This window comes from Oncorhynchus kisutch, linkage group LG6, assembly GCF_002021735.2.
Source record: "Oncorhynchus kisutch isolate 150728-3 linkage group LG6, Okis_V2, whole genome shotgun sequence".
NCBI lineage: Eukaryota > Metazoa > Chordata > Actinopteri > Salmoniformes > Salmonidae > Oncorhynchus > Oncorhynchus kisutch.
In genome coordinates, this window is record NC_034179.2 from 60,754,594 (window position 1) to 60,780,882 (window position 26,289).

General features: G+C 43.4%; 1 protein-coding gene across 6 annotated transcripts in view; it reads left to right on the plus strand.

Annotated features, from left to right (window-relative positions):
* ap2a1 (adaptor related protein complex 2 subunit alpha 1) overlaps window positions 1-26,289 on the plus strand; it is a 59,923-nt gene that overhangs the window by 24,828 nt on the left and 8,806 nt on the right. For 2 of the 6 annotated variants that reach the window (XM_031827045.1, XM_031827046.1), the window contains exons 7-17: window positions 9,184-9,352; window positions 9,484-9,621; window positions 13,042-13,224; window positions 14,581-14,678; window positions 15,585-15,816; window positions 17,645-17,824; window positions 19,678-19,832; window positions 20,305-20,364; window positions 20,918-20,989; window positions 22,500-22,582; window positions 23,251-23,340. In XM_031827045.1, coding sequence (XP_031682905.1) covers window positions 9,184-9,352; window positions 9,484-9,621; window positions 13,042-13,224; window positions 14,581-14,678; window positions 15,585-15,816; window positions 17,645-17,824; window positions 19,678-19,832; window positions 20,305-20,364; window positions 20,918-20,989; window positions 22,500-22,582; window positions 23,251-23,340 — 1,460 coding nt within the window. The remainder of the gene's footprint in view (window positions 1-9,183; window positions 9,353-9,483; window positions 9,622-13,041; window positions 13,225-14,580; window positions 14,679-15,584; window positions 15,817-17,644; window positions 17,825-19,677; window positions 19,833-20,304; window positions 20,365-20,917; window positions 20,990-22,499; window positions 22,583-23,250; window positions 23,341-26,289) is intronic. The other 4 variants (XM_031827047.1, XM_031827048.1, XM_031827049.1 and 1 more) reach the window with 2 other exon arrangements.

The window sequence follows — 26,289 nt, forward strand, 5'->3', positions numbered from 1 at the left end:
AAGGCTTAACAATCCTTCTTTAACCTGTCTCCTTCCCTTCATTTACACTGATTTTAAGTGGATTTAACAGGTGACATCAAGGGGTCAAGCTTTCACCTGGATTCACCTGATCAGTCTATGTCATGGTAAGAGCAGGTGTTACTATTGTTTTGTATACTCAGTGTACACCTTGCAGAGTCCATGCCGCAACAAAATGAGGCTGTTCTGAGGGCAAAGGTGGTGTTGCAACTCAATATTAGGAAAGTGTTCCTAATGTTTATATGTATGTGTGTTTATATGTATGTGTGTTTATCTGTGTGTTTATGTGTGTGTGTGTGTGTGTGTGTATATATATCTCATATACACACACACACACAGTGCCTTCAGAAAGGATTCGCACCCCTAGACTTTTTCTACGTTTGTTGTTACAACGTGAATTTAAAATTTATCAAATGTTGATATTGTGGCAATGGCCGACAAACAATATCCCATAATGTCAAAATGGAATTATGTTTTTAGAAATGTTTACCAATTAATACAGTATGAAAAGTATTTAACTCCTTTGTTATGTCAAGCCTAAATATGTTCAGGAGTAAAAATGTGCTTAAGAATTCACATAGTAAGTTGCATGGACTCTGTGTGCAATACTTGTTTAACATGATTTTACCTCCTCTCCCTACCCGATACACACACTTATCTGTAAGGTCCCTCAGTTGAGCAGTGAATTTCAAACACAGATTCAACTGCAAAGACCAGGGAGGTTTTCCAATGCCTCAAAGAAGGGCACCTATTGGTAGATGGGTAAAAAACAAACATTGAATATCTCTTTGAGCATGGTAAAGTTATTCATTACACTTTTGATGGTGTATCAATACACCCCGTTAGAGGTTGCCCGATTAATCGACATGGCTGATTAATTAAGGCCGATTTCAAGTTTTCATAACATGTGGCATTTTTGGACGCTGATTATGGCCAATTACATTGCAATCCACGAGGAGACTGCGTGGCAGGCTTGACCACCTTTAGCGCTGTGGAACATCCTGGTGCACTTTTGCAAACTTCAGACGTTCATCAATGTTTTTTTGGACAGCAGTGGCTTCTTCCGCGGTGTCCTCCCATGAATACCATTATTGTTTAGTGTTTTACGTATCGTAGACCCCTCAACAGAGATGTTAGCATGTTCCAGAGTTTTCTGTAAGTCTTTAGCTGACACTCTAGGATTCTTCTTAACCTCATTGAGCTCTGTGCTGTTGCAGTCATCTTTGCAGGATGGCCACTTTCTCCTTTTATAGACAATTTGTCTTACTGTAGACTGATGCTTTTAGAGATACTTTTGTAAACCTTTTCCAGCTTTATGCCAGTCAACAATTCTTAATCTCAGGTCTTCTGAGATCTCTTTTGTTCAAGGCATGGTTCACATCAGGCAATGCTTCTTGTGAGTAGCAAACTCAAACTGAGTTTTTTTTTTAATAGGTCAAGGCAGCTCTAACCAACATCTCCAATCTCGTCTCATTGATTGGACTCCAGGTTTTATTTAATTTAATTTATTTAACCTTGTAGGCCAGTTGTTCTCAAGTTGTCATTTACAACTGCGACCTGGCCAAGATAAATCAAAGCAGTGCGATTAAAACAACAGAGTTACACATGGGGTAAACAAACGTACAGTAATAACACAATAGAAAAAGTCTATGTACAGTGTGTGCAAATGTAAGATTAGGGAGGTAAAGCAATAAATAAGCCATATAGGTGAAATAATTACAATTTAGGATTAACACTGGAGTGATAATGTGCAGATGATGATGTGCAAGTAGAGATCCTGGGGTGCAAAAGAGCAACAACAAAAAATATGGGGATGAGGTAGTTGGGTGTGCTATTGACAGATGGGCTGTGTACAGGTACAGTGATTGGTAAGCTGCTCTGACAGCTGATGCTTAAAGTTAGAGAGAAATCTCCAGCTTCAGTGAATTTTGCAATTCGTTCCAGTCATTGGCAGCAGGGAACTGGAAGGAAAGGCGGCCAAAGAGGTGATGGCAGATATATCTGCTGGAGTTGCATTCTACGGGTGGGTGTTGCTATGGTGACCAGTGAGCTAAGATAAGGTGGGGCTTTACCTAGCAAAGACTTTTCGATGACCTGGAGCCAGTGGGTTTGGCGACTAATATGTAGCGAGATCCAGCCAGCGAGAGCATACAGGTCGCAGTGGTGGGTAGTATATGGGGTTTTGGTGACAAAACGGATGGTACTGTGATAGACTGCATCCAATTGGCTGAGTAGAGTGTTGGAGGCTATTTTGTAAATTATATCGCTGAAGTCGAGGATCGGTAGGATAGTCTGTTTAACGAGGGTATGTTTGGCAGCATGAGTGGAGGAGGCTTTGTTGCGAAATAGGAAGCCGATACAAAATTTAATTTTGGATTGGATATGTTTGATGTGAGTCTGGAAGGAGAGTTGACAGTCTAACCAGACACCTAGGTATTTGTAGTTGTCCACATATTCTAAGTCCGAACCATCCAGAGCAGCAATGCTAGTCAGGCGGGCGGGTGCGGCCAGCAATCGGTTGAAGAGCATGCATTTAGTTTTACTAGCGTTCAAAATCAGTTGGAGGCCACGGAAGGAGTGTTGTATGGCATCGTATCTTGTTTGGAGGTTTGTCAACACAGTGTCCAAACAAGGGCCAGATGTGTACAGAATGGTGTCGTCTGCGTAGAGGTGGATCAGAGAATCACCAGCAGCAAGAGCGACATCATTGATATATATATATATATAAATATACAGAGAAAAGGGTAGGCCCGAGGATCGAACCCTGTGGCACCCCCATAGAGACTGCCAGAGGTCCGGACAACAGGGCCTCCGATTTGACACACTGAACTCTGACTGAGAAGTAGTTGGTGAACCAGGCGAGGTAGTCATTTGAGAAGCCAAGGCTTTTGAGTCTGCTGATAAGAATGCGGTGATTGAGTCGAAAGCCTTGGCCAGGTCCATGAAGACAGCTGCACAGTGCTGTCTTTTATCGATGGCGATCATGATATCGTTTAGGACCTTGAGCGTATCTGAGGTGCACCCACGACCAGCTCGGAAACCAGATTGCATAGTGGAGAAGGTAGGGTGGGATTCGAAATGGTCGGTAATCTGTTTGTTGACTTGGCTTTCGAAGATTTTTGAAAAGCAGGGCAGGATGGATATGGGTCTATAACAGTTTGGTTCTAGAGTCCCCCCCCCCCTTTGGAGAGGTATGAACCCTGCAGCTTTCCAATCTTTGGTGATCTCAGACGATATGAAAGAGAGGTTGAACAGGCTAGTAATAGGGGTTGCAACAATTTCGGCAGATAATTTTAGAGAGGGTTCAGATTGTTACACCCAGCTGATTTGTAGGGATCCAGATTTTGCAGCTGTTTCAGAATATCAGCTGTCTGGATTTGGGTGAAGAAGAAGCGGGGGGGCTTAGGAAAGTTTTTGCGGGGGGTAGCCGGGTGGAAAGCATGGCCAGCCGTAGAAAAATACTTATTAAAATGATCGATTATCGTAGATTTATTGGTGGTGAAAGTGTTTACCAGCCGCAGTGCAGTGGGCAGCTGGGAGGAGGTGCTCTTATTCTCCACGGACTTTACAGTGTCCCAAAACGTTTTGGAATTACAGCTACAGGATGCAAATTTCAGTTTGAAAAAGCATGCCTTTACTTTCCTAACTGCTTGTGTATATTGGTTCCTGACTTCACTGAAAAGTTACACATCGCGGTGGCTATTCGATTCTAATGCAGTACGCCACAGGATGTTTTTGTGCAAGGTCAAGGGCAGTCAAGTCTGGGGTGAACCAAGCTCTATATCTGTTCTTATTTCTACATTTTTTGAATGGGGCATGCTTATTTAAGATGGTGAGGAAAGCACCAGGCATCCTCTACTGATGGGATGAGGTCAATATCCTTCCAGGATACCCGGGCCAGGTCGATTAGAAAGTGTTTTAGGGAGCGTTTGACAGTGATGAGAGGTGGTTGTTTGACCGCGGACCCATTACGGATGCATGCAGTGATCGCTGAGATCTTGGTTGAAGACAGCAGAGGTATATTTAGAGGACAAATTGGTCAGGATGATATCAATGAGGGTGCCCATGGTTACGGATTTAGGGTTGTACCTGGTAGGTTCCTTGATCAATTTGTGTGAGATTGAGGGCATCAAGCTTAGTTTGTAGGATGGCCGGGGTGTTAAGCGTATCCCAGTTTAGGTCACCTAACAGTACAAACTCTGAAGATAGATTGTGGGCAATCAATTCACATATGGTGTCCAGCGCACAGCTGGGGGCTGAGGGGGGTCTATAACAAGCGGCAACGGTGAGAGACTTATTTCTGGAAAGGTGGATTTTTAAAAGTAGAAGCTAAAATAGTTTGGGCACAGGCCTGGATTGTATGACAGAACTCTGCAGGCTATATCTGCAGTAGATTGCAACTCCGCCCCCTTTGGCAGTTCTATCTTTTTGGAAAATGTTGTAGTTTGGGATTGAAATTTCAGAATTTTTGGTGGCCTTTATAGGCCAGGATTCAGACACGGCTAGGACATCAGGGTTGGCGGAGTGTGCTAAAGCAGTGAGTAAAAGACCGACATGTCACCGAGACCGACATCTTGCTTCTGGACAGGCTAAACACATTCTTCACATGCTTTGAGGATAACACTGTGCCACCGACGCGGCCCACTACCAAGTACTGTGGGCTCTCCTTCTCCGTGGCCGACATGAGTAAAACATTTAAAAGTGTTAACCCTCGCAAGCCTGCCCAGACGGCATCCCACGCCGCGTCCTCAGTGCTTGCGCAGACCAGCTGGCTGGTGTGTTTACAGGCATATTCAATCTCTCCCTATCCCAGTCTGCTGTCCGCACATGCTTCAAGATGGCCACCATTGTTCCTGTACCCAAGACATGAGCTTAATGACTATTGCCTCATAGCACTCACCTCTGTCATCATGAAGTGCTTTGAGACTAGTCAAGGATAATATCAACTCTACCATACTGCCACCCTAGACCCACTTCAATTTGCTTACCACCCCAATAGATCCAGAGACGATGCAATCGCCATCACTCTTTACACTGCCTTATCCCATCTGGACAAGAGATACTTATGTAAGAATGTTGTTCATTGAGTATAGCTCAGCATTCAACAACGACAGTACCCTCCAAGCTCATCATTAAGCTTGAGGCCCTGGGTCTGAACCCCACCCTGTGCATCTGGGTCCTGGACTTCCTGACAGGCCACCCCCGGGTGGTGAAGGTAGGAAACAACAACTCCACTTCGCTGATCCTCACAACACAGGGGCCCCACAAGGGTGCGTGCTCGGTCCCCTCCTGTACTACTTGTTCACCCATGACTGCGTGGCCAAACACGCCTCCAACTCAATCAACAAGTTTGCAGACAACAACAGTAGTAGGCTTGATTACCAACGATGATGCCTACAGGGATCACCAACGATGCCTACAGGGAGGAGGTGAGGGCTCTGGGAGTGTGGTGCCTGGAAAACAACCTCCCACTCAACGTCAACAATACAAAGGAGATGATTGTGGACTTTAGGAAACAGCCGAGGGTGCACCCCCCTATCTACATCGATGGGATGGCAGTGGAGAAGGTGGAAAACTTCAAGTTCCTTGGTGTACACATCACTGACAAACTGAAATGGACCACCCGCACAGACAGTGTGGTGAAGGCCCAACAAAGCCTCTTCAACCTCAGGAGGCTGAAGAAATTTGTCTCGTCTCCTAAAGCCCTCAAACTTTAACAGATGCACAATTGAGAGCGTCCTGTCAGGCTGTATCACCGCCTGGTACGGCAACTGCCCCGCCCACAACCGCAAGGCTCTCCAGAGGGTGGTGCGGTCTGCCCAACGCATTACCGGGGCAAACTACCCACCCTCCAGGACACCTACAGCACCTGCTTTCACAGGAATGCCAAAACGATCATCAAGGACATCAACCACCCGAGCCACTGCCTGTTCACACCACTATCATCCATAAGGCGAGGTCAATACAGGTGCTTCAAAGCCGGGACCAAGAAACTGAAAAACAGCTTATCGCAAGGCCATCACACTGTTAAACAGCCATCACGAGCACATTAAGGCTGCTGCCTATAGGGATAGACTAGAAATCACTTTAAGAATGGAACACTAGTCACTTTAATAACGTTTACATATCTGGTATTACTTATGTCTTATGTACAGTTGAAGTCGGAAGTTTACATACACTTAGGTTGGAGTCATTAGAACTAATTTTTCAACCACTCCACCAATTTCTTGTTAACAAATTATAGTTTTGGAAAGTCAGTTAGGACATCTACTTTGCGCATGACACAAGTCATTTTTCCAGCAGTTATTTCACTTATTTCACTTAATTCACTGTTTCACATTTTCAGTGGGTCAGACGTTTACATACACTAAGTTGATTGTGCCTTTAAACAGCTTGGAAAATTCCAGAAAATGATGTCATGGCGTTAGAAGCTTCTGATAGGCTAATTGACATCATTTGAGTCAATTGGAGACGTACCCGTAGATGTATTTCAAGGCCTACATTCAAACTCACTGCCTCTTTGCTTGACATCATGGGAAAATCAAACGAAATCAGCCAAGACTTCAGAAAGAAAATTGTAGACCTCCACAAGTCTTCATCCTTGGGAGCAATTTCCAAATGCCTGAAGGTACCATGTTCATCTGTACAAACAATAGTAAGCAAGTATAAACACCATGGGACCACACAGCCGTCATAACACTCAGGCAGGAGACGCGTTCTGTCTGTTGGAGATGAACGTACTTTGGTGCGAAAAGTGTAAATCAATCCCAGAACAACAGCAAAGGACCTTGTGAAGATGCTGGAGGAAACCGGTACAAAAGTATCAAAATCCACAGTAAAACGAGCCCTAAATCTACATAACCTGAAAGGCCGATCAGCAAGGAAGAAGCCACTGCTCCAAAACCGCTATTGAAAAGCCAGACTACGGTTTGCAACTGCACATGGGGACAAAGATCGTACTTTTTGGAGAAATATCCTCTGGTCTGATGAAACAAAAATAGAACTGTTTAGCTATAATGACCATCGTTATATTTGGAGGGAAAGGGGGAGGCTTGCAAGCCGACGAACACTATCCCAACCATGAAGCATGGGGTGGCAGCATCATGTTGTGGGGGTGCTTTGCTGCAGGAGGGACTGGTGCACTTCAGAAAATAGATGGCATCACGAGGTAGGAAAATTATGTGGCTATATTGAAGCAACATCTCAAGACATCAGTCAGGAAGTTCAAGCTTGGTCGCAAATGGGTCTTCCAAATGGACAATGGCCCCAAGCATACTTCCAAAGTTGAGGCAAAATGGCTTAAGACAACAACGTCAAGGTATTAGAGTGGCCATCACAAAGCCCTGACCTCAATCCTATAGAACATTTGTGGGCAGAACTGAAAAAGTGTGTGCGAGCAAGGAGGCCTACAAACGTGACTCAGTTACACCAGCTCTGTTAGGAGGAATGGGCCACAATTCACCCAACTTATTGTGGAAAGCTACCTGAAACAGTTGACCCAAGTTAAACAATTTGAAGGCAATGCTACCAAATACTAATTGAGTGTATGTAAAATTCTGACCCACTGGGAATGTGATGAAAGAAATAAAACTATTATTCTGACATTTCACATTCTTAAAATGAAGGTGTGATCCTAACTGACCTAAGACAGGGAATTTTTACTAGGATTAAATGTCAGAAATTGTGAAAAACTGAGTTTAAATGTGTTTTACTAAGGTGTATGCAAACCTCCGACTTCAACTGTATATACTGTATTCTATACTATTCTACTGTATCCTTTTTCGTTCCACTCTGACATCGCTCGTCAATGTGTATTTCGTCTTAATTCATTCCTACTTAGATTTGTGTGTATTGGGTATATGTTGTGTAATTTGTTAGATATTACTTCACTGTCCGAGCTAGAAGCACAAGCATTTCGCTACACCCGCAATAACATCTGCTAATCATGTGTATGTGACCAATACATTTTGATTTGAATACAAAAACGTTATGTTTGGGGCATATCCAATATTACTGAGTACCGTTATTCATATTTTCAATCATGGTGGTGGCTGCATCATGTTATGGGTGTGCTTGTCATTGGCAAGGAGTTTTCTGGGGGATAAAAATAAATGGAATAGAGCTAAGCACAGGCAAAATCCTATAGGAAAACCTGGTTCAGTTTTCCAACAGACGCTGAGAGACATTCACCTTTTAGCAGGATAATAACCTAAATACAAGGCCAAATATACACTGTAGTTGCTTACCAAGACGACAATGAATGTTCCTGAGTTGCCTAGTTACGGGTTTGCCTTAAATAGGAATGAAAATGTATGGCAAGACTTGAAAATGGCTGTCTAGCAATGATCAACTTGGTATTTGACAGAGCTTCAAGAATTTTAAAAAGAATGTGTAAATATTGTACAATCCAGGTGTGCAAAGCTCTTAGAGACTTAACCAGAAAGACTAAGATGCAATCAATGCCAAAGGTGATTCTAACATGTTTTGAATATTTTATTGAATCGTTTTTTTCATGGGGTATTGTGTGTAGATGGGTGAGAGAGAAATATATGTATCATACATTTTCAGCCTGTAACGCAACATAATGTGGAATACTTTTTTACACACACACACACACAATATATATTCCTCTTTCTACTCTCTCCCTCTCTCTCTGTGTCTCTGTTTCTCGCTTTCTCATCCTAAACTTAAAGAGTGGCAATTGGACTGTTTTCTCTGCTACCGCACGGCAAGCAGTACCGGAGCGCCAGGTCTAGGACCAAAAGGCTCCTCAACAGCTTCTACAATTTACATTGACCCCCCCTCTTCTATACTGCTGCTACTTGCTGTTTGTTTGTTACCTATGCATAGTCACTTCTACCCCACCTACATGTACAGATTACCTCAACTAGCCTGTACTCCTGCAACCTGACTCAGTACCGGTGCCCCCTGTATATAGCCTCGTTATTCCTATTGTGTTACTTTTTATTATTACTTTTTATTTTAGCCTACTTAAATATTTTCTTCTTCTTGAACTGCATTGTTGGTTAAGGGCTTATAAGTAAGCATTTCACAGTAAGTAAAGTCTACACTTGTTGTATTCGGAACAAGTGGAACATTAAGTTTGATTTGATTATGGTGTGGCTTACTCTTAATTTCTCCCTCCTCCAACTTCCCCCTCTTCAGTGAGCCCAACCTGCTGGTGCGTGCCTGTAACCAGCTGGGTCAGTTCCTGCAGCACAGAGAGACCAACCTGCGCTACCTGGCTTTGGAGAGCATGTGTACCCTGGCCAGCTCCGAGTTCTCCCATGAGGCCGTCAAGACCCACATCGAGACCGTCATCAACGCACTCAAGGTCTGTCTCTGTCATGCACACGTTACACGCACACTGACGAGACACTGTTTTTTTTATTTTTATTGACACTTTGTTTTAAGTACTTTGCTGGTGTTTGTAACACATTTTATACCTTATCTTTTTCTCTCCAGACTGAAAGGGATGTGAGTGTTCGCCAGAGGGCTGCTGACCTGCTCTACGCCATGTGTGACCGTAGCAACGCCAAGCAGATAGTTGCCGAGATGCTCAGCTACCTGGAGACAGCCGACTACTCAATCAGAGAGGAGATGGTACGTGTCTGCTTGTGTGTATATTGTATGTTTTCCCCCTCTGAGTGCCTCTGGGTTTATGCCTGCATGTGTGTCTTTGCGCTTATGTGTCTGTGTTAGTGTGTAACCCAGCGGTCCCAAAACTGTGGGTCGCTTGACGTGAAAATGGTGTCGTCGGGAGAATCTCTAAAATCCTAAATTCAATGTCTCAAAATCATTATAATGTGGTTAACCTTAATCTAAATAGAAATTATTAGAATCTAAAAGATAAAATTAAACTAGAGAGCGCTCTTAGATCATGGGAAAAGGCCGCACTTGCTCATTGCACTTCAATCATTCCCACCATGAATGGCTGGGCACGCTACGCACACACCACACACTATTGCAGAGACTGATACAGTTGAAGTCGGAAGTTTACATACACCTTAGCCAAATACATATAAACTCAGTTTTTCACAATTCCTGACATTTAATCCTAGTAAAAATTCCCTGTCCTAGGTCAGTTAGGATCACCACTTTATTTTAAGAATGTGAAATGTCAGAATAGTAGTGGAGAGAGTGATTTATTTCAGCTTTTATTTATTTCATTACATTCCCAGTGGGTCAGAAGTTTACATACATTCAATTAGTATTTGGTAGCATTGCCTTCAAATTGTTTAACTTGGGTCAAACGTTTCGGATAACTTTCCACAATAAGTCAGGTTTGTAGGCCTCCTTGCTCGCATATGCTTTTCCAGTTCTGCCCACACATTTTCTATAGGATTGAGGTCAGGGCTTTGTGATGGCCACTCCAATACCTTGACTTTGTTGTCCTTAAGCCATTAAGTTATGGTTTTATTAGACCAGAGGACATTTCTCCAAAAAGTATGATTTTTGTCCCCATATTGCAAACCGTAGTCTGGCTTTTTTATGGTGGTTTTGGAGCAGTGGCTTCTTCCTTGCTGAGCGACCTTTCAGGTTATGTCGATATATATGACTCGTTTTACTGTGGATATAGACACTTTTGTACCTGTTTCCTCCAGCATCTTCACAAGGTACTTTGCTGTTGTTCTGGGATTGATTTGCACTTTTCGCACCAAAGTACGTTAATCTCCAGGAGACAGAACCAGTCTCCTTCCGGAGCAGTATGGCGGCTGTGTGGTCCCATGGTGTTTATACTTGAGTACTATTGTTTGTACAGATGAACGTGGTACCTTCAGGCGTTTGGAAATTGCTCCCAAGGATGAACCAGACTTGTGGAGGTCTACAATTTTCTTTCTGAAGTCTTGGCTGATTTCTTTTGATTTTCCCATGATGTCAAGCAAAGAGGCACTGAGATTGAAGGTAGGCCTTGAAATACATTTTCTGGATTTTTTCAAGCTGTTTAAAGGCACAGTCAACTTAGTGTATGTAAACTTCTGACCCACTGGAATTGTGATACAGTGAATGATAAGTGAAATAATCTGTCTCTAAACAATTGTTTGAAAAATTACTTGTGTCATGCACAAAGTAGATGTCCTAACTGAATTGCCAAAGTTATAGTTTGTTAACAAGAAATTGGTAGAGTTGTTGAAAAAGGAGTTTTAGTGACTCCAACCTAAGTGTATGTAAACTTCTGACTTCAACTGTAACCGTCCGCAATTGATATAATAAAAACAGTTTATGGGGAGGCACAGAAACTCACAATTGCTTTGTCAGATAACACTGTTAAATTAAGAAGGCCATGGTGGCGAAGTAAATACAATATAGCAAGTAAAAATAAAAAAAATACACTGGAATGGTAGATTTGCAGTGGAAGAATGTGCAAAGTAGAGAGAAATAATGGGGGTGCAACGGAGCAAAATAAATAAATGCAGTAGGGGGAGAGGTAGTTGTTTGGGCTAAATTATAGATGGGCTATGTACAGGTGCAGTAATCTGTGAGCTGCTCTGACAGCTGGTGTTTTAAAGCTAGTGAGGGGGTTAAGTGTTTCCAGTTTCAGAGATTTTTGCAGTTTGTTCCAGTCATTGGCAGCAGAGAACTGGAAGGCGAGGAGGCCAAAGTAAGAATTGGTTTTGGGGGTGACCAGAGAGATATACCTGCTGGAGCGCGTGCTACAGGTGGGTGCTGCTATGGTGACCAGCGAGGTGAGATAAGGGGGGACTTTACCTAGCAGGGTCTTGTAGATGACCTGGAGCCAGTGGGTTTGGCGACGAGTATGAATCGAGGGCCAGCCAACGAGAGCGTACAGGTTGCAGTGGTGGGTAGTATATGGGGCTTTGGTGACAAAACGGATGGCACTGTGATAGACTGCATCCAATTTATTGAGTAGGGTATTGGAGGCTTTTTTGTAAATGATGTCGCTGCAGTCTAGCATCGGTAGGATGGTCAGTTTTACAAGGGTATGTTTGGCAGCATGAGTGAAGGAGGCTTTGTTGCGAAATAGGAAGCCATTTCTAGATTTTAACTTTGGATTGGAGATGTTTGATGTGGGTCTGGAAGGAGAGTTTACAGTCTAACCAGACATCTAGGTATTTGTAGTTGTCCACATATTCTAAGACCGAACTGTCCAGAGTAGTGATGTTGGACGGGCGGGAAGGTGCAGGCAGCGATCGGTTGAAGAGCATGCATTTAGTTTTACTTGTATTTAAGAGCAATTGGAGGCCACGGAAGGAGAGTTGTATGGCATTGAAGCTCGTCTGGAGGGTTGTTAACACAGTGTCCAAAGAAGGGCCAGAAGTATACAGAATGGTGTCTTCTGCGTAGAGGTGGATCAGAGACTCACCAGCAGCAAGAGCGACATCATTGATGTATACAGAGAAGAGAGTCAGTCCAAGAATTGAACCCTGTGGCACCCCCATAGAGACTGCCAGAGGCCTGGACAACAGGCCCTCCGATTTTACACTCTGAACTCTATCAGAGAAATCACTGACGTCATGATCCGAGTTCCTAGTTGTCTTGAAAGCACCATAAAACTCATGGTAGGCTACCCTTCGCCAGCTCATATCTGTGTGAAGCTGGATTGAGTTCTCTCGTCTGCATTAAAACCAAATATCGTACTGTCGACCACGCCCCTTGACTTTGAGAAGTTCCGATGCGACATGCAACACAGAGAGTGTTCTTTAATGGAAGTCAGCTAATGGGGATCCATAATAAATACAAGTACGAACAAGCACACCCATCTCATTAGTGGTGGTGATACGAGATGCATTTTGTCAGACTAATTTGTAATTGACTGCTCTACATTGAAAGTATGTGATGGTGAGTTGAGAAGACCATCAAATACTGTTAGAATTCTAAATACTGTTAGAATTTTTCAATTGACTGCCATAGCTCCAAATAAAAAGTAAACTTGGCTGTTAATAAAACATTTTAGAAATCACATGGGTGGGGCTGCGAGAATTCTCAGATATCAATATGGGGTCATGGGCCAAAACAGTTTGAGAACCCCTGGTGTAACCTCTCTGCTCCCTTCTCTCCCAGGTGTTGAAGGTGGCCATCCTGGCAGAGAAGTATGCGGTGGACTACTCATGGTATGTTGACACCATCCTTAACCTCATCCGCATTGCCGGGGACTACGTCAGTGAGGAGGTGTGGTACCGCGTCATCCAGATTGTCATCAACCGCGACGATGTGCAGGGCTACGCCGCCAAGACCGTCTTCGAGGTAGGGGCTGCCCAAGCCGGATACGTCTGGATCCAATGTGCTCTTTTTGTCTCAACTTGGAAATTCCTCAATCATATTCCCTGGTTGAGTACATTAGGGTGAAAACGTTTTTAAAACTATTGCAAAGGAAATCAAAACCTTTTCAAAATACACTGCTCAAAAAAATAAAGGGAACACTAAAATAACACATCCTAGATCTGAATGAATGAAATATTCTTATTAAATACTTTTTTCTTTACATAGTTGAATGTGCTGACAACAAAAATCACACAAGAATTATCAATAGATATCAAATTTATCAACCCATGGAGGTCTGGATTTGGAGTCACACTCAAAATTAAAGTGGCTGATCCAACTTCGATGTAATGTCCTTAAAACAAGTCAAAATTAGGCTCAGTAGCCTGTGGCCTCCACGTGCCTGTATGACCTCCCTACAATGCCTGGGCATGCTCCTGATGAGGTGAGGGGTCTGAGGATCTCATCTCGGTACCCTAATGGCAGTCAGGCTACCTCTGGCGAGCACATGGAATGCTGTGCGGCCCCCCCAAAGAAATGCCACCCCACACCATGACTGACCCACTGCCAAACCGGTCATGCTGGAGGATGTTGCAGGCAGCAGAACGTTCTCCACGGCGTCTCCAGACTGTCGCGTCTGTCACATGTGCTTAGTGTGAACCTGCTTTCATCTGTGAAGAGCATAGGGCGCCAGTGGCGAATTTGCCAATCTTGGTGTTCTCTGGCAAATGCCAAACGTCCTGCACGGTGTTGGGCTGTAAGCACAACCCCCACCTGTGGACGTCGGGCCCTCATACCACCCTCATGCTACCACTAGAGTGAAAGCAGCATTCAAAAGTGACCAAATCATCAGCCAGGAAGCATAGGAACTGAGAAGTGGTCTGTTGTCCCCACCTGCAGAACGACTCCTTTATTGGGGGTTGCTAATTGCCTATAATTTCCACCTGTTGTCTATTCCATTTGCACAACAGCATGTGAAATTTATTGTCAATCAGTGTTGCTTCCTAAGTGGACAGTTTGATTTCACAGAAGTGTGATTGACTTGAAGTTACATTGTGTTGTTTAAGTGTTCCCTTTATTTTTTTGAGCAGTGTATGTATGGTATGTATGGTATGTATGGTATGTATGGTATGTATGGTATGTATGGTATGTATGGTATGTATGGTATGTATGGTATGTATGGTATGTATGGTGTGTGTGTGTGTGTGTGTGAAGTTCTCCCTGTTTGAGTCATTTGTTTTTGTTTGGTGCCTAATGAACTCGGCTCTGAAGACCCATTTGCATTTGGCTATCATAAAATCTGTTCAATATACTTACGTTTTTAACTGTCCCCCTCTCCAGGCTCTACAGGCCCCAGCCTGTCATGAGAACATGGTGAAGGTGGGGGGGTACATCCTGGGAGAGTTTGGAAACCTCATTGCCGGGGACCCCCGCTCCAGGTGAGTGGTGGCCTCTCCCACACCAGTGACATCAACCTGAGACGCGCACAAATATACGGCTGCTCTTATTTTCTGATGTATTAATTAGGTTTTTCCCTTTTTCTTTTTATGGTTCTACCTTTTTGTCATCCTTCTCTCTCCCTCCTCTTCTCCATTCTCATCCTAACTCTTTACCACTCCTTTCATTTTCACTCTACCTCTCTCCTCCCTCTCACTCTACCTCTCTCCTCCCTCTCACTCCTCCCTCCCTCTCTCCTCCCTCTTTCTTATCCCTCTCTCCGCCCCCTTTCTTATCCCTCTCTCCTCCCCCTTTCTTATCCCTCTCTCCTCCCCCTTTCTTATCCCTCTCTCCTCCCCCTTTCTTATCCCTCTCTCCTCCCCCTTTCTTATCCCTCTCCTCTCCCCCTTTCTTATCCCTCTCTCCTCCCCCTTTCTTTTCCCTCTCTCCTCCCCCTTTCTTTTCCCTCTCTCCTCCCCCTTTCTTTTCCCTCTCTCCTCCCCCTTTCTTTTCCCTCTCTCCTCCCCCTTTCTTTTCCCTCTCTCCTCCCCCTTTCTTTTCCCTCTCTCCTCCCCCTTTCTTTTCCCTCTCTCCTCCCCCTTTCTTTTCCCTCTCTCCTCCCCCTTTCTTTTCCCTCTCTCCTCCCCCTTTCTTTTCCCTCTCACCTCCCCCTTTCTTTTCTCCCTCTCCTCCCCCTTTCTTTTCCCTCTCACCTCCCCCTTTCTTTTCCCTCTCTCCTCCCCCTTTCTTTTCCCTCTCTCCTCCCCCTTTCTTTTCCCTCTCTCCTCCCCCTTTCTTTTCCCTCTCTCCTCCCCCTTTCTTATCCCTCTCTCCTCCCCCTGTCTTATCCCTCTCTCCTCCCCCTGTCTTATCCCTCTCTCCTCCCCCTGTCTTATCCCTCTCTCCAGCCCTCTGGTCCAGTTCAACCTGCTCCACTCTAAGTTCCACCTGTGTTCGGTGCCCACGCGCGCCCTGCTGCTCTCCGCCTACATCAAGTTCATCAACCTGTTCCCCGAGACCAAGGCCACGATCCAGGAGGTGCTTCGCTCCGACAGCCAGATCAGGAACTCTGACGTGGAGCTGCAGCAAAGGGCCGTGGAGTACCTCAAGCTCTCCTCCATCGCAAGCACCGACGTCCTGGTGAGGACTGGGGATTTTGAGACAGGTTTATTGCGACGGGAAGGGTAGGCACGGGGATTGAACCCTGGTCTCCAGTGGAGAGACGTATATGTGACTGTGCCAGGGAGTGTTACCACTGCACACACAGCTCTTGCCTGGCTACCCCTCCATATCTCTCTGACCAACTGACGTTTATTTTCCAAAATGAGTCTGGATTTGCCATTCTCCCCGATGATTTCTAGAATTTTAACACATTCTTACCATTCTGATTGCTCCCAGAAACTGATGGGTTGGGTCAGAGCCGGTCTACAAGATGTTATCAACTTAGATACTCTGATTGGTTAGATTTGTTACACTATCCAATCGCTGAGGAATTAGTTTTGTACAACGGCCTTCGTTTTAAAGTCATACAATCAACTTCTACAGTAGCAGTTTCAGACTCTCTGTTTCCTGCAAATTATGTTGGCATTTTAAAATGCACTTACTGTGCCTTCGGAAGGTATTCGTATCCCTTCACTTATTCCGCATTTTGTTGTTACAGCATGAATTCAAAATGGATTTTCTCACCCATTTACACACAAAATACCCCATAAGGACAATGTGACATGTTTTTATATATCTTTGCAAATTCACACCCCTGAGTCAATACATTTTAGAGTCACCTTTGGCAGCGATTACAGCTGCGAGCCTTTCTGCGTATGTCTGTAAGATATTTGCACTCCTGGATTGTACAATATTTGCCCTTTTATTTTTTTCAAAATTATTCAAGCTCTGTCAAATTGGTTGTTGATCATGGCTAGACAGCCATTTTCAAGTCTTGTCATAGATTTTCAAGCAGATATAAGTCAACGGTAACTCGGCCACATTCTTCTTGGTAAGCAACTCTAGAGTAGATTTGGCCTTGTGTTTTAGGTTATTGTCCTGTCTGGTGGAACTGGAAAGCAGACTTAAACAGCTTTTCCTCTTGGATTTTGCCTGTGTTTAGCTCCATTCCGTTTGTTTTTTTATCCTGAAAAAGTCTGCAGTTCTTAATGATTACAAGCATACCCATGACATGATGCAGCCACTACTATCCCTGAAAATATGGAGAGTGGTACTGCGTAATGTGTTGTATTGGATTTGCCCCCCCCCAAAAAAAATTGTGTTCTGTATAAAAAGTTTGAGTTTGTTACATTTTTTGCAGTATTATTTTAGTGCGTTGTTGCCAACAGAATGCATTTATTTAATGTCTGCATTTTAAAGATCTACCAATAGGTGCCATTCTTTCCGAGGTATTGGAAATCCTCCCTGGTCTTTGTGGTTGAATCTGGGTTTGAAATTCACTGCTCGACTGAGGGACCTAGGAGATAATTGCATGAGTGGGTTACAGAGATGAAAAATCATGCTTAACACAATTATTGCACACAGAGTGAGTCCTTGCAATTCATTATGTGACTTGTTAAGCACATTTTTACTCCTGAACTTAATTAGGCTTGCCATAACAAAAGGTATGAATACTTATTGGCTCAAGTTATTTCAGCTTTTCACTTTTAATTCATTTTGTAAGAATGTTGCTGTAACACAACAAAATGTGGAGAAAGTCAAAGGTTATGAATAATTTCTGAAGGGACTATAGAATACATTTCAGGCCACAGAGCAGCAACAATATAACCTTGCAGTGTTCAGCTGTGGTTGTGTTCCAAATGTAAACCATAACTGTGACTGGTTTAGTCACATTGTCATAACTGTAACCACATAACAACAGCTACCATTAGCCTTGTTTATTTACTTGCCTGGTCAAATAATCTTGTCTCCTTCCCCCTCTCTCCTTCCCCTCTTCCTCTTCCTCTCCCTCCTTCCCCCTCTTCAGGCTACTGTGCTGGAGGAGATGCCTCCCTTCCCAGAGAGGGAGTCATCCATCTTGGCCAAGCTGAAGAAGAAGAAGGGTCCTGGTGCCGTGTCGGTAGAGCTGGAGGACGGCAAGGAGAGAGGAGAGCTCAACGGTGGAGGGGACAGGGGGGGTGACGCTGCCATCGCAGCCTCTAACGCTGTGAGCATCCAATTCAATATACTGTATCTACATCTACATCCCAAATGGCACCTATTCTCTACAAAAAAAGTGCATTAACCCCCTAGAGTCGATGTCCACGCACCCTCGGGAAATCTAATTAGCTTTTTTTTTTAAACCCCCATCAAAATCCATCAAAGTTTTTTGCATGGGCTGCGTCTCAATCCACCGCATCCGCCAATGGCGGCCTTCTGCAGTGGAAGGTGGCCAAGCTACAGCGGTGTTTGTCAGACCATGAGACACCCCGAAAATGTCTGTAGAGTCCGAACCACTCTACGGAAAGATGAGACTTAAATATGGGTCAAAATAAATAAATACTAAATCCTGATCTTTCTTATACACTATATATACAAAGGTATGTGGACACCCCTTCAAATTATTGGATTCGGCTATTTCAGCCACACCCATTGCTGACAGGTGTATAAAATCCAGCACACCGACGTGCAATCTCAAAAGACACACATTGGCAGTAGAATGGCCTTACTGAAGAGCTCAGTGACTTTCAATGTGGCACTGGCATAGGATGCCATCTTTCCAAGTCAGTTCGTCCCCCCCAAATTCTAACAAATCGTCGGCCCTCGGTTGCAACACTCAGTTACGGATTCCAAACTGCCTCTGGAAGCAACGTCAGCACAATAACTGTTCGTCGGGAGCTTCATGAAATGGGTTTCCATGGCCGAGCAACCGCACACAAACCTAAGATCATCATGTGCAATGCCAAGCGTCTGCTGGAGTTGTGTAAAAATCTGTGCCATTGGACTCTGGAGCGGTGGAAACACATGGAGTGATGAACCATCTGGCAGTCCGACGGACTAATCTGGGTTTGGCGGGTGCCAGCTACCTGCCGGACTGTATAGTGCCAACTGTAAAGTTTGTTGGAGGTGGAATATGGTCTGGGCTGTTTTTCATGGTTCAGGCTCGGCCCCTTAGTTCCAATGAAGGGAAAACAGATTTAAGTCAACTGTGATTCTGTGCTTCCAACTTTGTGGCAACAGTTTGGGCAAGTCCCTTTCCCGTTTCAGCATGACAGTACCCCCGTGCACAAAGCGAGGTCCATACAGAAATGGTTTGTTGGGATTGGTGTGGAAGAACTTGACAGGCCTGCAGAGAGCCCTGACCTCAACCCCATCAAACACCTTTGGGATGAATTGAAACGCCAACTGCGAGCCAGGCCGAATCGCCCAACATATGTGCCCGACCTCACTAATGCCTTTGTGACTGAATGGAAGCAAGTCCTCACAGCAATATTCCAACATCTTGTGGAAAGCTTTCCCAGAAGACTGGAGGCTGTAGCAAAGGAGGGACCAACTCCATATTAATGCTCATGATTTTGGAATGAGATGTTCGACAAGCAGGTGTCCACCTATCTCTCAGATACAAGACAGACACTTTTAAACAAATTTCCTTTTTGATGTTTTTTTTTCATGCATTAATCTGTTATTCAATGTGTTTCTATGGGCTAATAGCAGTAAGGCCAAATTCAATGTTTCATAAAAATAATTTTACCTGAAGGGGTCCTAAAATTCTAAATCAAATAGCTCAATGATCCTTGGTTTGACCATCTTAATAGATAGCTTAGTCCCCTTCGCCCTTGTCTTCTTTGTTGTTAGTTTGTAGCAAATGCAAAACGCAGCACAATGACATAAATCACTTGAGTTCAAAAAACTGGCACCAGTTGAAAGAGATGGTGATCGCTTTAGAAAAAACAATCACTGTCATGTATTTAGTTCAATATTGAGCAATATATTCTCAAAGCATTGCTATTATACAATTGTTGTTTCTCTCGCTCTCTCTCGCCCTCTCTCTCTCTCTCCATCTTTCTCTTTGTCTTCCAGTCCACCCCATCCCCTTCAGCGGATTTGCTTGGCCTTCGTTCGGCCGCTCCCGTTAGTGGGGCCGCTCCCAGTGCAGGCAGCCTATTGGTTGATGTGTTTTCAGAGGCTGGGCCTGCTGCCTCCTCTGCCGGCGTGAACGACGACGGCTTCCTGAGGTGAATGTTCACCCTGTGACTAGAAGACTCCCATAGACTCCCCTCCATGGGGGAGAAATTCAAAACGGATCTTAGATTAGTGGCAACTTGATGTTTGTGGTGTGGTTATGTTTCTTAGTTATCCAGATGCACTGTGGTAGAATATGAAGCTAGCTCTTGAAAATGAGCGTTGTTGTTTTATTCTTGTGGTGCTTGCAGTCTGTGATATGTGTGGGTCCTCTGTCTTGGTCTTTCTATCTATCAGTCATTCTTCTTGTTTCTTCTGTGTCTTATATGTGTAATCTTGTCTGTTCTCTTTTTATCTTGCTGTGTATGTGACTGTCTTTCTCTTTTCTTACTTTCTCTCCTTCCCTTTTTCTATTTCCCACTCTCTGTGTTTTTGCGTGCGTGCGTGTGTGTGTGCGCGCGCTTGGTCCGGCAATGTGCGTGCTTGTGTGTCTCTTGTCTTCGATTTGTGATTGGACATTGGCAGCGCTCTTCACGCTCCCGAGGCCTCTGACTCCCCATTGGTGGAGGGTCCTGGTGACTCGGAGTAAGGGGCCAGTAATAAGATGGCTGAATGTCATGTTGCACCCAAACACACATGAACACTGTCGTTCTTATCTAAACTAAAGCTATTTAGGGAGGCTGCATGGGCATCTCAACCTTAGACTAGTCACATGGACACACACACCCTCTATTGCATGTGGGTTGTTGGATTATGTTATTGTAGCCTACCTATGCTGTGTGTTTATTCAAACATACATGTACCACACTTTTTTTTACCAGCAAAATACTTCTCATTGTTTATGTTAATGCTGTCAGTTTTGGTGAATTGGATCTAAGTGCTCATACTAACCCACCTCTGCTTTTTCTCTTCTCCTTCTTCCTCCATTTTGTTTGTCATGCCTCACTGCTTTGGGTCTCCCTCGACACACTCCCCGTCTCTCTCTTCCACCCTCTCTCTTTATTCCTTTTTCGATCTGTAATTCATTTTGTCCCCTTCAAACACATTTTACATTCTATCACACCCCTGTCTTTTCTGTTGGTGCTCTCATCCACCTTTCCTTATTCATCCTTTCTCCATCCCTCCTTCTTCCTCTCAGCTCTGCTCCCCCTTCTGCGGCCTCTGAGGATCCTGCCCCTCCTCTGCCCGAGTCAGACGAGCTTCTCAACAAGTAAGAGCTTTAGCTCGCTCGCTCGCTCCTCCTCTCTCACTATCTCTCTCTTTCCGGCGGGGCTACCTTGTTTTTGGTTCTATCACTCTTGAGCAAAGGTATCTAACAACCTACTGGATTGACAAAAACATAAACTGTGTAGATGTCAATTACATTTGTTATGTTAAGTCATTCACGTGTGGTAAGATACATCTACAGTTGAAGTCGGAAGTTTACATACACTTAGGTTGGAGTCAATTAAAACTAGTTTTTCAACCACTCCACAAATTTCTTGTTAACAAACTATAGTTTTGGCAAGTCGGTTAGGACATCTACTTTGTGCATGACACAAGTCATTTTTCCAAAAATAGTTTACAGACAGATTATTTAACTTATAATTCACTGTATCACAATTCCAGTGGGTCAGAAGTTTACATACACTAAGTTGACTGTGCCTTTAAACAGCTTGGAAAATTCCAGAAAATTATGTAATGGCTTTTGAAGCTTCTGATACCTCTTTGCTTGACATCATGGGAAAATCAAAAGAAATCAGCCAAGGCCTCAGAAAGAAAATTGTAGACCTCCACAAGTCTGGTTCATCCTTGGGAGCAATTTCCAAATGCCTGAAGGTACCACGTTCATCTGTACAAACAATAGTGCGCAAGTATAAACATACAAACAATAGTGCTCAGGAAGGACACGCGTTCTGTCTCCTAGAGATGAACGTACTTTGGTGTGAAAAGTGCACATCAATCCCAGAACAACAGCAAAGGACCTTGTGAAGATGCTGGAGGAAACGGGTACAAAAGTATCTATGTATTGCAACTGCACATGGAGACAAAGATAGCAATTTTTGGAGAAATGTCCTCTGGTCTGATGAAACAAAAATAGAACGGTTTGGCTATAATGACCATCGTTGTGTTTGGAGGAAAAAGGGGGAGGCTTGCAAGCCGAAGAACACCATCCCAACCGTGAAGCACGGGGGTGGCAGCATCTGTGGGCAGAACTGAAAAGGCGTGTGCGAGCAAGGAGGCCTACAAACCTGACTCAGTTACACCAGCTCTGTCAGGAGGAATGGGCCAAAATTCACTCAACTTATTGTGGGAAGCTTGTGGAAGGCTACCTGAAACATTTGACCCAAGTTAAACAATTTTAAAGGTAATGCTACCAAATACTAATTGAGTGTATGTAAACTTCTGACCCACTGGGAATGTGATGAAAGAAATAAAAGCTGAAATAAATAACTCTCTCCACTATTATTCTGACATTTCACATTCTTAAAATAAAGTGGTGATCCTAACTGACCTACAACAGGGAATTTTTACTAGGATTAAATGTCAGGAATTGTGAAAAACTGAGTTTAAATGTAGTTACAGTAGAGTTACAGTAACTTATACATAGTGTATGTACCACCACATGATTGACATTTTATAAACGGCTAATGACACATGATGATAAATCCTAACACTTTCATTCTCCCTCCCTCACGCACGCACACACTCACTTTCTCCCTCTCTCTCTCTCCTGTCAGATTTGTGTGTAAGAACAACGGTGTGTTGTTTGAGAACCAGCTGCTTCAGATCGGCATCAAGTCTGAGTACCGCCAGAACCTGGGTGAGTTTGGGCTACTAGACAATGCGGGGAGATGCTTGAAACCTAAGTCACATTTGTCACATTGATGTGAGTTCTGGGAGATTGCATTATGCGTGGGTTTCAAGTTAGGATTCGTCCCTTGAAGTATTAACCCTTTTCATGCAGATCAGTCCCATGTGAAATACGTTAGCCTAAATGCTGTAACCTTATTGAACTGATGTCTGTTCTATTCTATAGCTTTGGTAAGTACGTCTGAGCGTGCACAGAATGTAATAGATGGCGTCATTTAGTATTCGTGTTCACATCCTAGCTTTGTCATGTCCATTTTAGTATACAGAATGTTTTATTCAGTGGTAAGGTACGCTTCAGTTTCTATAATGCATTCAATGCTGGGTGAGTGAGCATAATGCATAACTTGGCTACTGTGTGTGTACAGTGCTTTTACTGATGGGATGGGTGAGTTACCGACTGTATCCATACATGTTGTACTGTAGGTGTGAAGAATTATGAATTATAATGCATTATAAACTGGAATGAGTTGGTGTGTAATGCTGCATTATAACCTGAATGAGGGAGTATGCATAACAATACATAATGCATTTTAACATGTATGTGTTATTTTGGAATTGTCACCTAAATGTGTTCACTTGACATAATATCTTCTAACGTGTGTGTTTTGCTTTTTCTAGGGAGGATGTATCTGTTCTATGGCAATAAGACCTCGGTGCAGTTTGTCAGCTTTAGCACCACAGTCAGCTGCCCAGGGGAGCTGCAGTCTCATATCCTTCAATGCATTCACTTACTGTTCTCACACACACACACACATATCTTACAGATTGAACAAAGCAGTAGCAGAGTTAGTGCTAGGACACATTTTAAGATAAATTTCATTACATTTGTATTTTTTTATGTTAACATTTTTCAGAGACAGACATATATGCATTAAAGGGGAATGGAAACAATAGGCTTTAGAACACCAGCTAACTGTAACTGTAAATTGCCATATTGGCATTTTTGTTGCATCACTGGCAGGAATTCCTGAATTTATTGGCCAGCTTTACAAGGTAGTCACCTGGAATGCATTTCAATTAACAGGTGTGCCTTGTAAAAAGTTCATTTGAGGAATGTCTTTCCTTAATGCGTTTGAGCCAATCAGTTGTGTTGTGACAAGGTAGGTGTGGGATACAGAAGATGGCCCTATTTGGTAAAATAACAAGTACATATTATGGCAAGAACAGCTCAAATAAGCAAAGACAAATGACAGTCCAACATTACTTTAAGACATGAACGTCAGTCAATCTGGAAAATGTAGAGGGATAAGTTCATTAGAATGAACAGCCTCTCTGAAATTACAGCCCAAATAAATGCTTCACAGAGTTCAAGTAACAGACACATCTCAACATCAACTGTTCAGAGGAGACTGCGTGAATCAGGCCTTCATGGTCGAATTGCTGCAAAGAAACCACTACTAAAGGACACAAAAAAATAAGAAGAGACTTGCTTGGGCCAAGAAACACGAGCAATGGACATTAGACCGGTGGAAATGTGTCCATTGGTCTGATGAGTCCAAATTTCAGATTTTTGGTGCTAAAGGTGTCAATTACCATGAGACCGGCAGTTCTTTGCTTGACAATCACCGTCTGACAAAATGTCATGACTGCCACAGCCCTAAGCCTACCCATACCTCTAATAAACATTGTTCAAGATCAAAATCCTAACAGAGAAGTTTCCATGTTAAATGCAGATGTTTAGTGTTAGTGTTTTCATTCCCCTTTAATGAATCAATTACACAATCATACGTGAATGTGACATTGGTAAAAACAATCTAACTACATATCGACGTAATGGTAATCATTTACAGTGCCTTGCGAAAGTATTCGGCCCTCTTGAACTTTGCGACCTTTTGCCACATTTCAGGCTTCAAACATAAAGATATAAAACTATTTTTTTGTGAAGAATCAACAACAAGTGGGACACAATCATGAAGTGGAACGACATTTATTGGATATTTCAAACTTTTTTAACAAATCCAAAACTGAAAAATTGCTGCGTGCAAAATTATTCAGCCCCTTTTACTTTCAGTGCAGCAAACTCTCTCCAGAAGTTCAGTGAGGATCTCTGAATGATCCAATGTTGACCTAAATGGCTAATGATGATAAATACAATCCACCTGTGTGTAATCAAGTCTCCGTATAAATGCACCTGCACTGTGATAGTCTCAGAGGTCCGTTAAAAGCGCAGAGAGCATCATGAAGAACAAGGAACACACCAGGCAGGTCCGAGATACTGTTGTGAAGAAGTTTAAAGCCGGATTTGGATACAAAAAGATTTCCCAAGCTTTAAACATCCCAAGGAGCACTGTGCAAGCGATAATATTGAAATGGAAGGAGTATCAGACCACTGCAAATCTACCAAGACCTGGCCGTCCCTCTAAACTTTCAGCTCATACAAGGAGAAGACTGATCAGAGATGCAGCCAAGAGGCCCATGATCACTCTGGATGAACTGCAGAGATCTACAGCTGAGGTGGGAGACTCTGTCCATAGGACAACAATCAGTCGTATATTGCACAAATCTGGCCTTTATGGAAGAGTGGCAAGAAGAAAGCCATTTCTTAAAGATATCCATAAAAAGTGTTGTTTAAAGTTTGCCACAAGCCACCTGGGAGACACACCAAACATGTGGAAGAAGGTGCTCTGGTCAGATGAAACCAAAATTGAACTTTTTGGCAACAATGGAAAACGTTATGTTTGGCGTAAAGGCAACACAGCTCATCACCCTGAACACAGCATCCCCACTGTCAAACATGGTGGTGGCAGCATCATGGTTTGGGCCTGCTTTTCTTCAGCAGGGACAGGGAAGATGGTTAAAATTGATGGGAAGATGGATGGAGCCAAATACAGGACCATTCTGGAAGAAAACCTGATGGAGTCTGCAAAAGACCTGAGACTGGGACGGAGATTTGTCTTCCAACAAGACAATGATCCAAAACATAAAGCAAAATCTACAATGGAATGTTTCAAAAATAAACATATCCAGGTGTTAGAATGGCCAAGTCAAAGTCCAGACCTGAATCCAATCGAGAATCTGTGGAAAGAACTGAAAACTGCTGTTCACAAATGCTCTCCATCCAACCTCACTGAGCTCGAGCTGTTTTGCAAGGAGGAATGGGAAAAAATGTCAGTCTCTCGATGTGCAAAACTGATAGAGACATACCCCAAGCGACTTACAGCTGTAATCGCAGCAAACGGTGGCGCTACAAAGTATTAACTTAAGGGGGCTGAATAATTTTGCACGCCCAATTTTTCAGTTTTTGATTTGTTAAAAAAGTTTGAAATATCCAATAAATGTCATTCCACTTCATGATTGTGTCCCACTTGTTGTTGATTCTTCACAAAAAAATACAGTTTTATATCTTTATGTTTGAAGCCTGAAATGTGGCAAAAGGTCGCAAAGTTCAAGGGGGCTGAATACTTTCGCAAGGCACTGTATTTGAATGGTAAATCTCGATTGATAAACTGGGTAAATCATGATGTAGCCTATTCACAATACAGGGGAATGCGTATTCAAAATGAGTGTGTGCGTGCGTTGAGTTGTCGAGTTTGTTTTGGCTGATTTCATGAGGCTACAGATGATAAACAATCTGTTTCCCTTACATTTGGGACTTATGGTACTGATCAACAAAACTTGCATAGAAGTAGCGCATCTTTTTATAAAATAAGCTGTCTC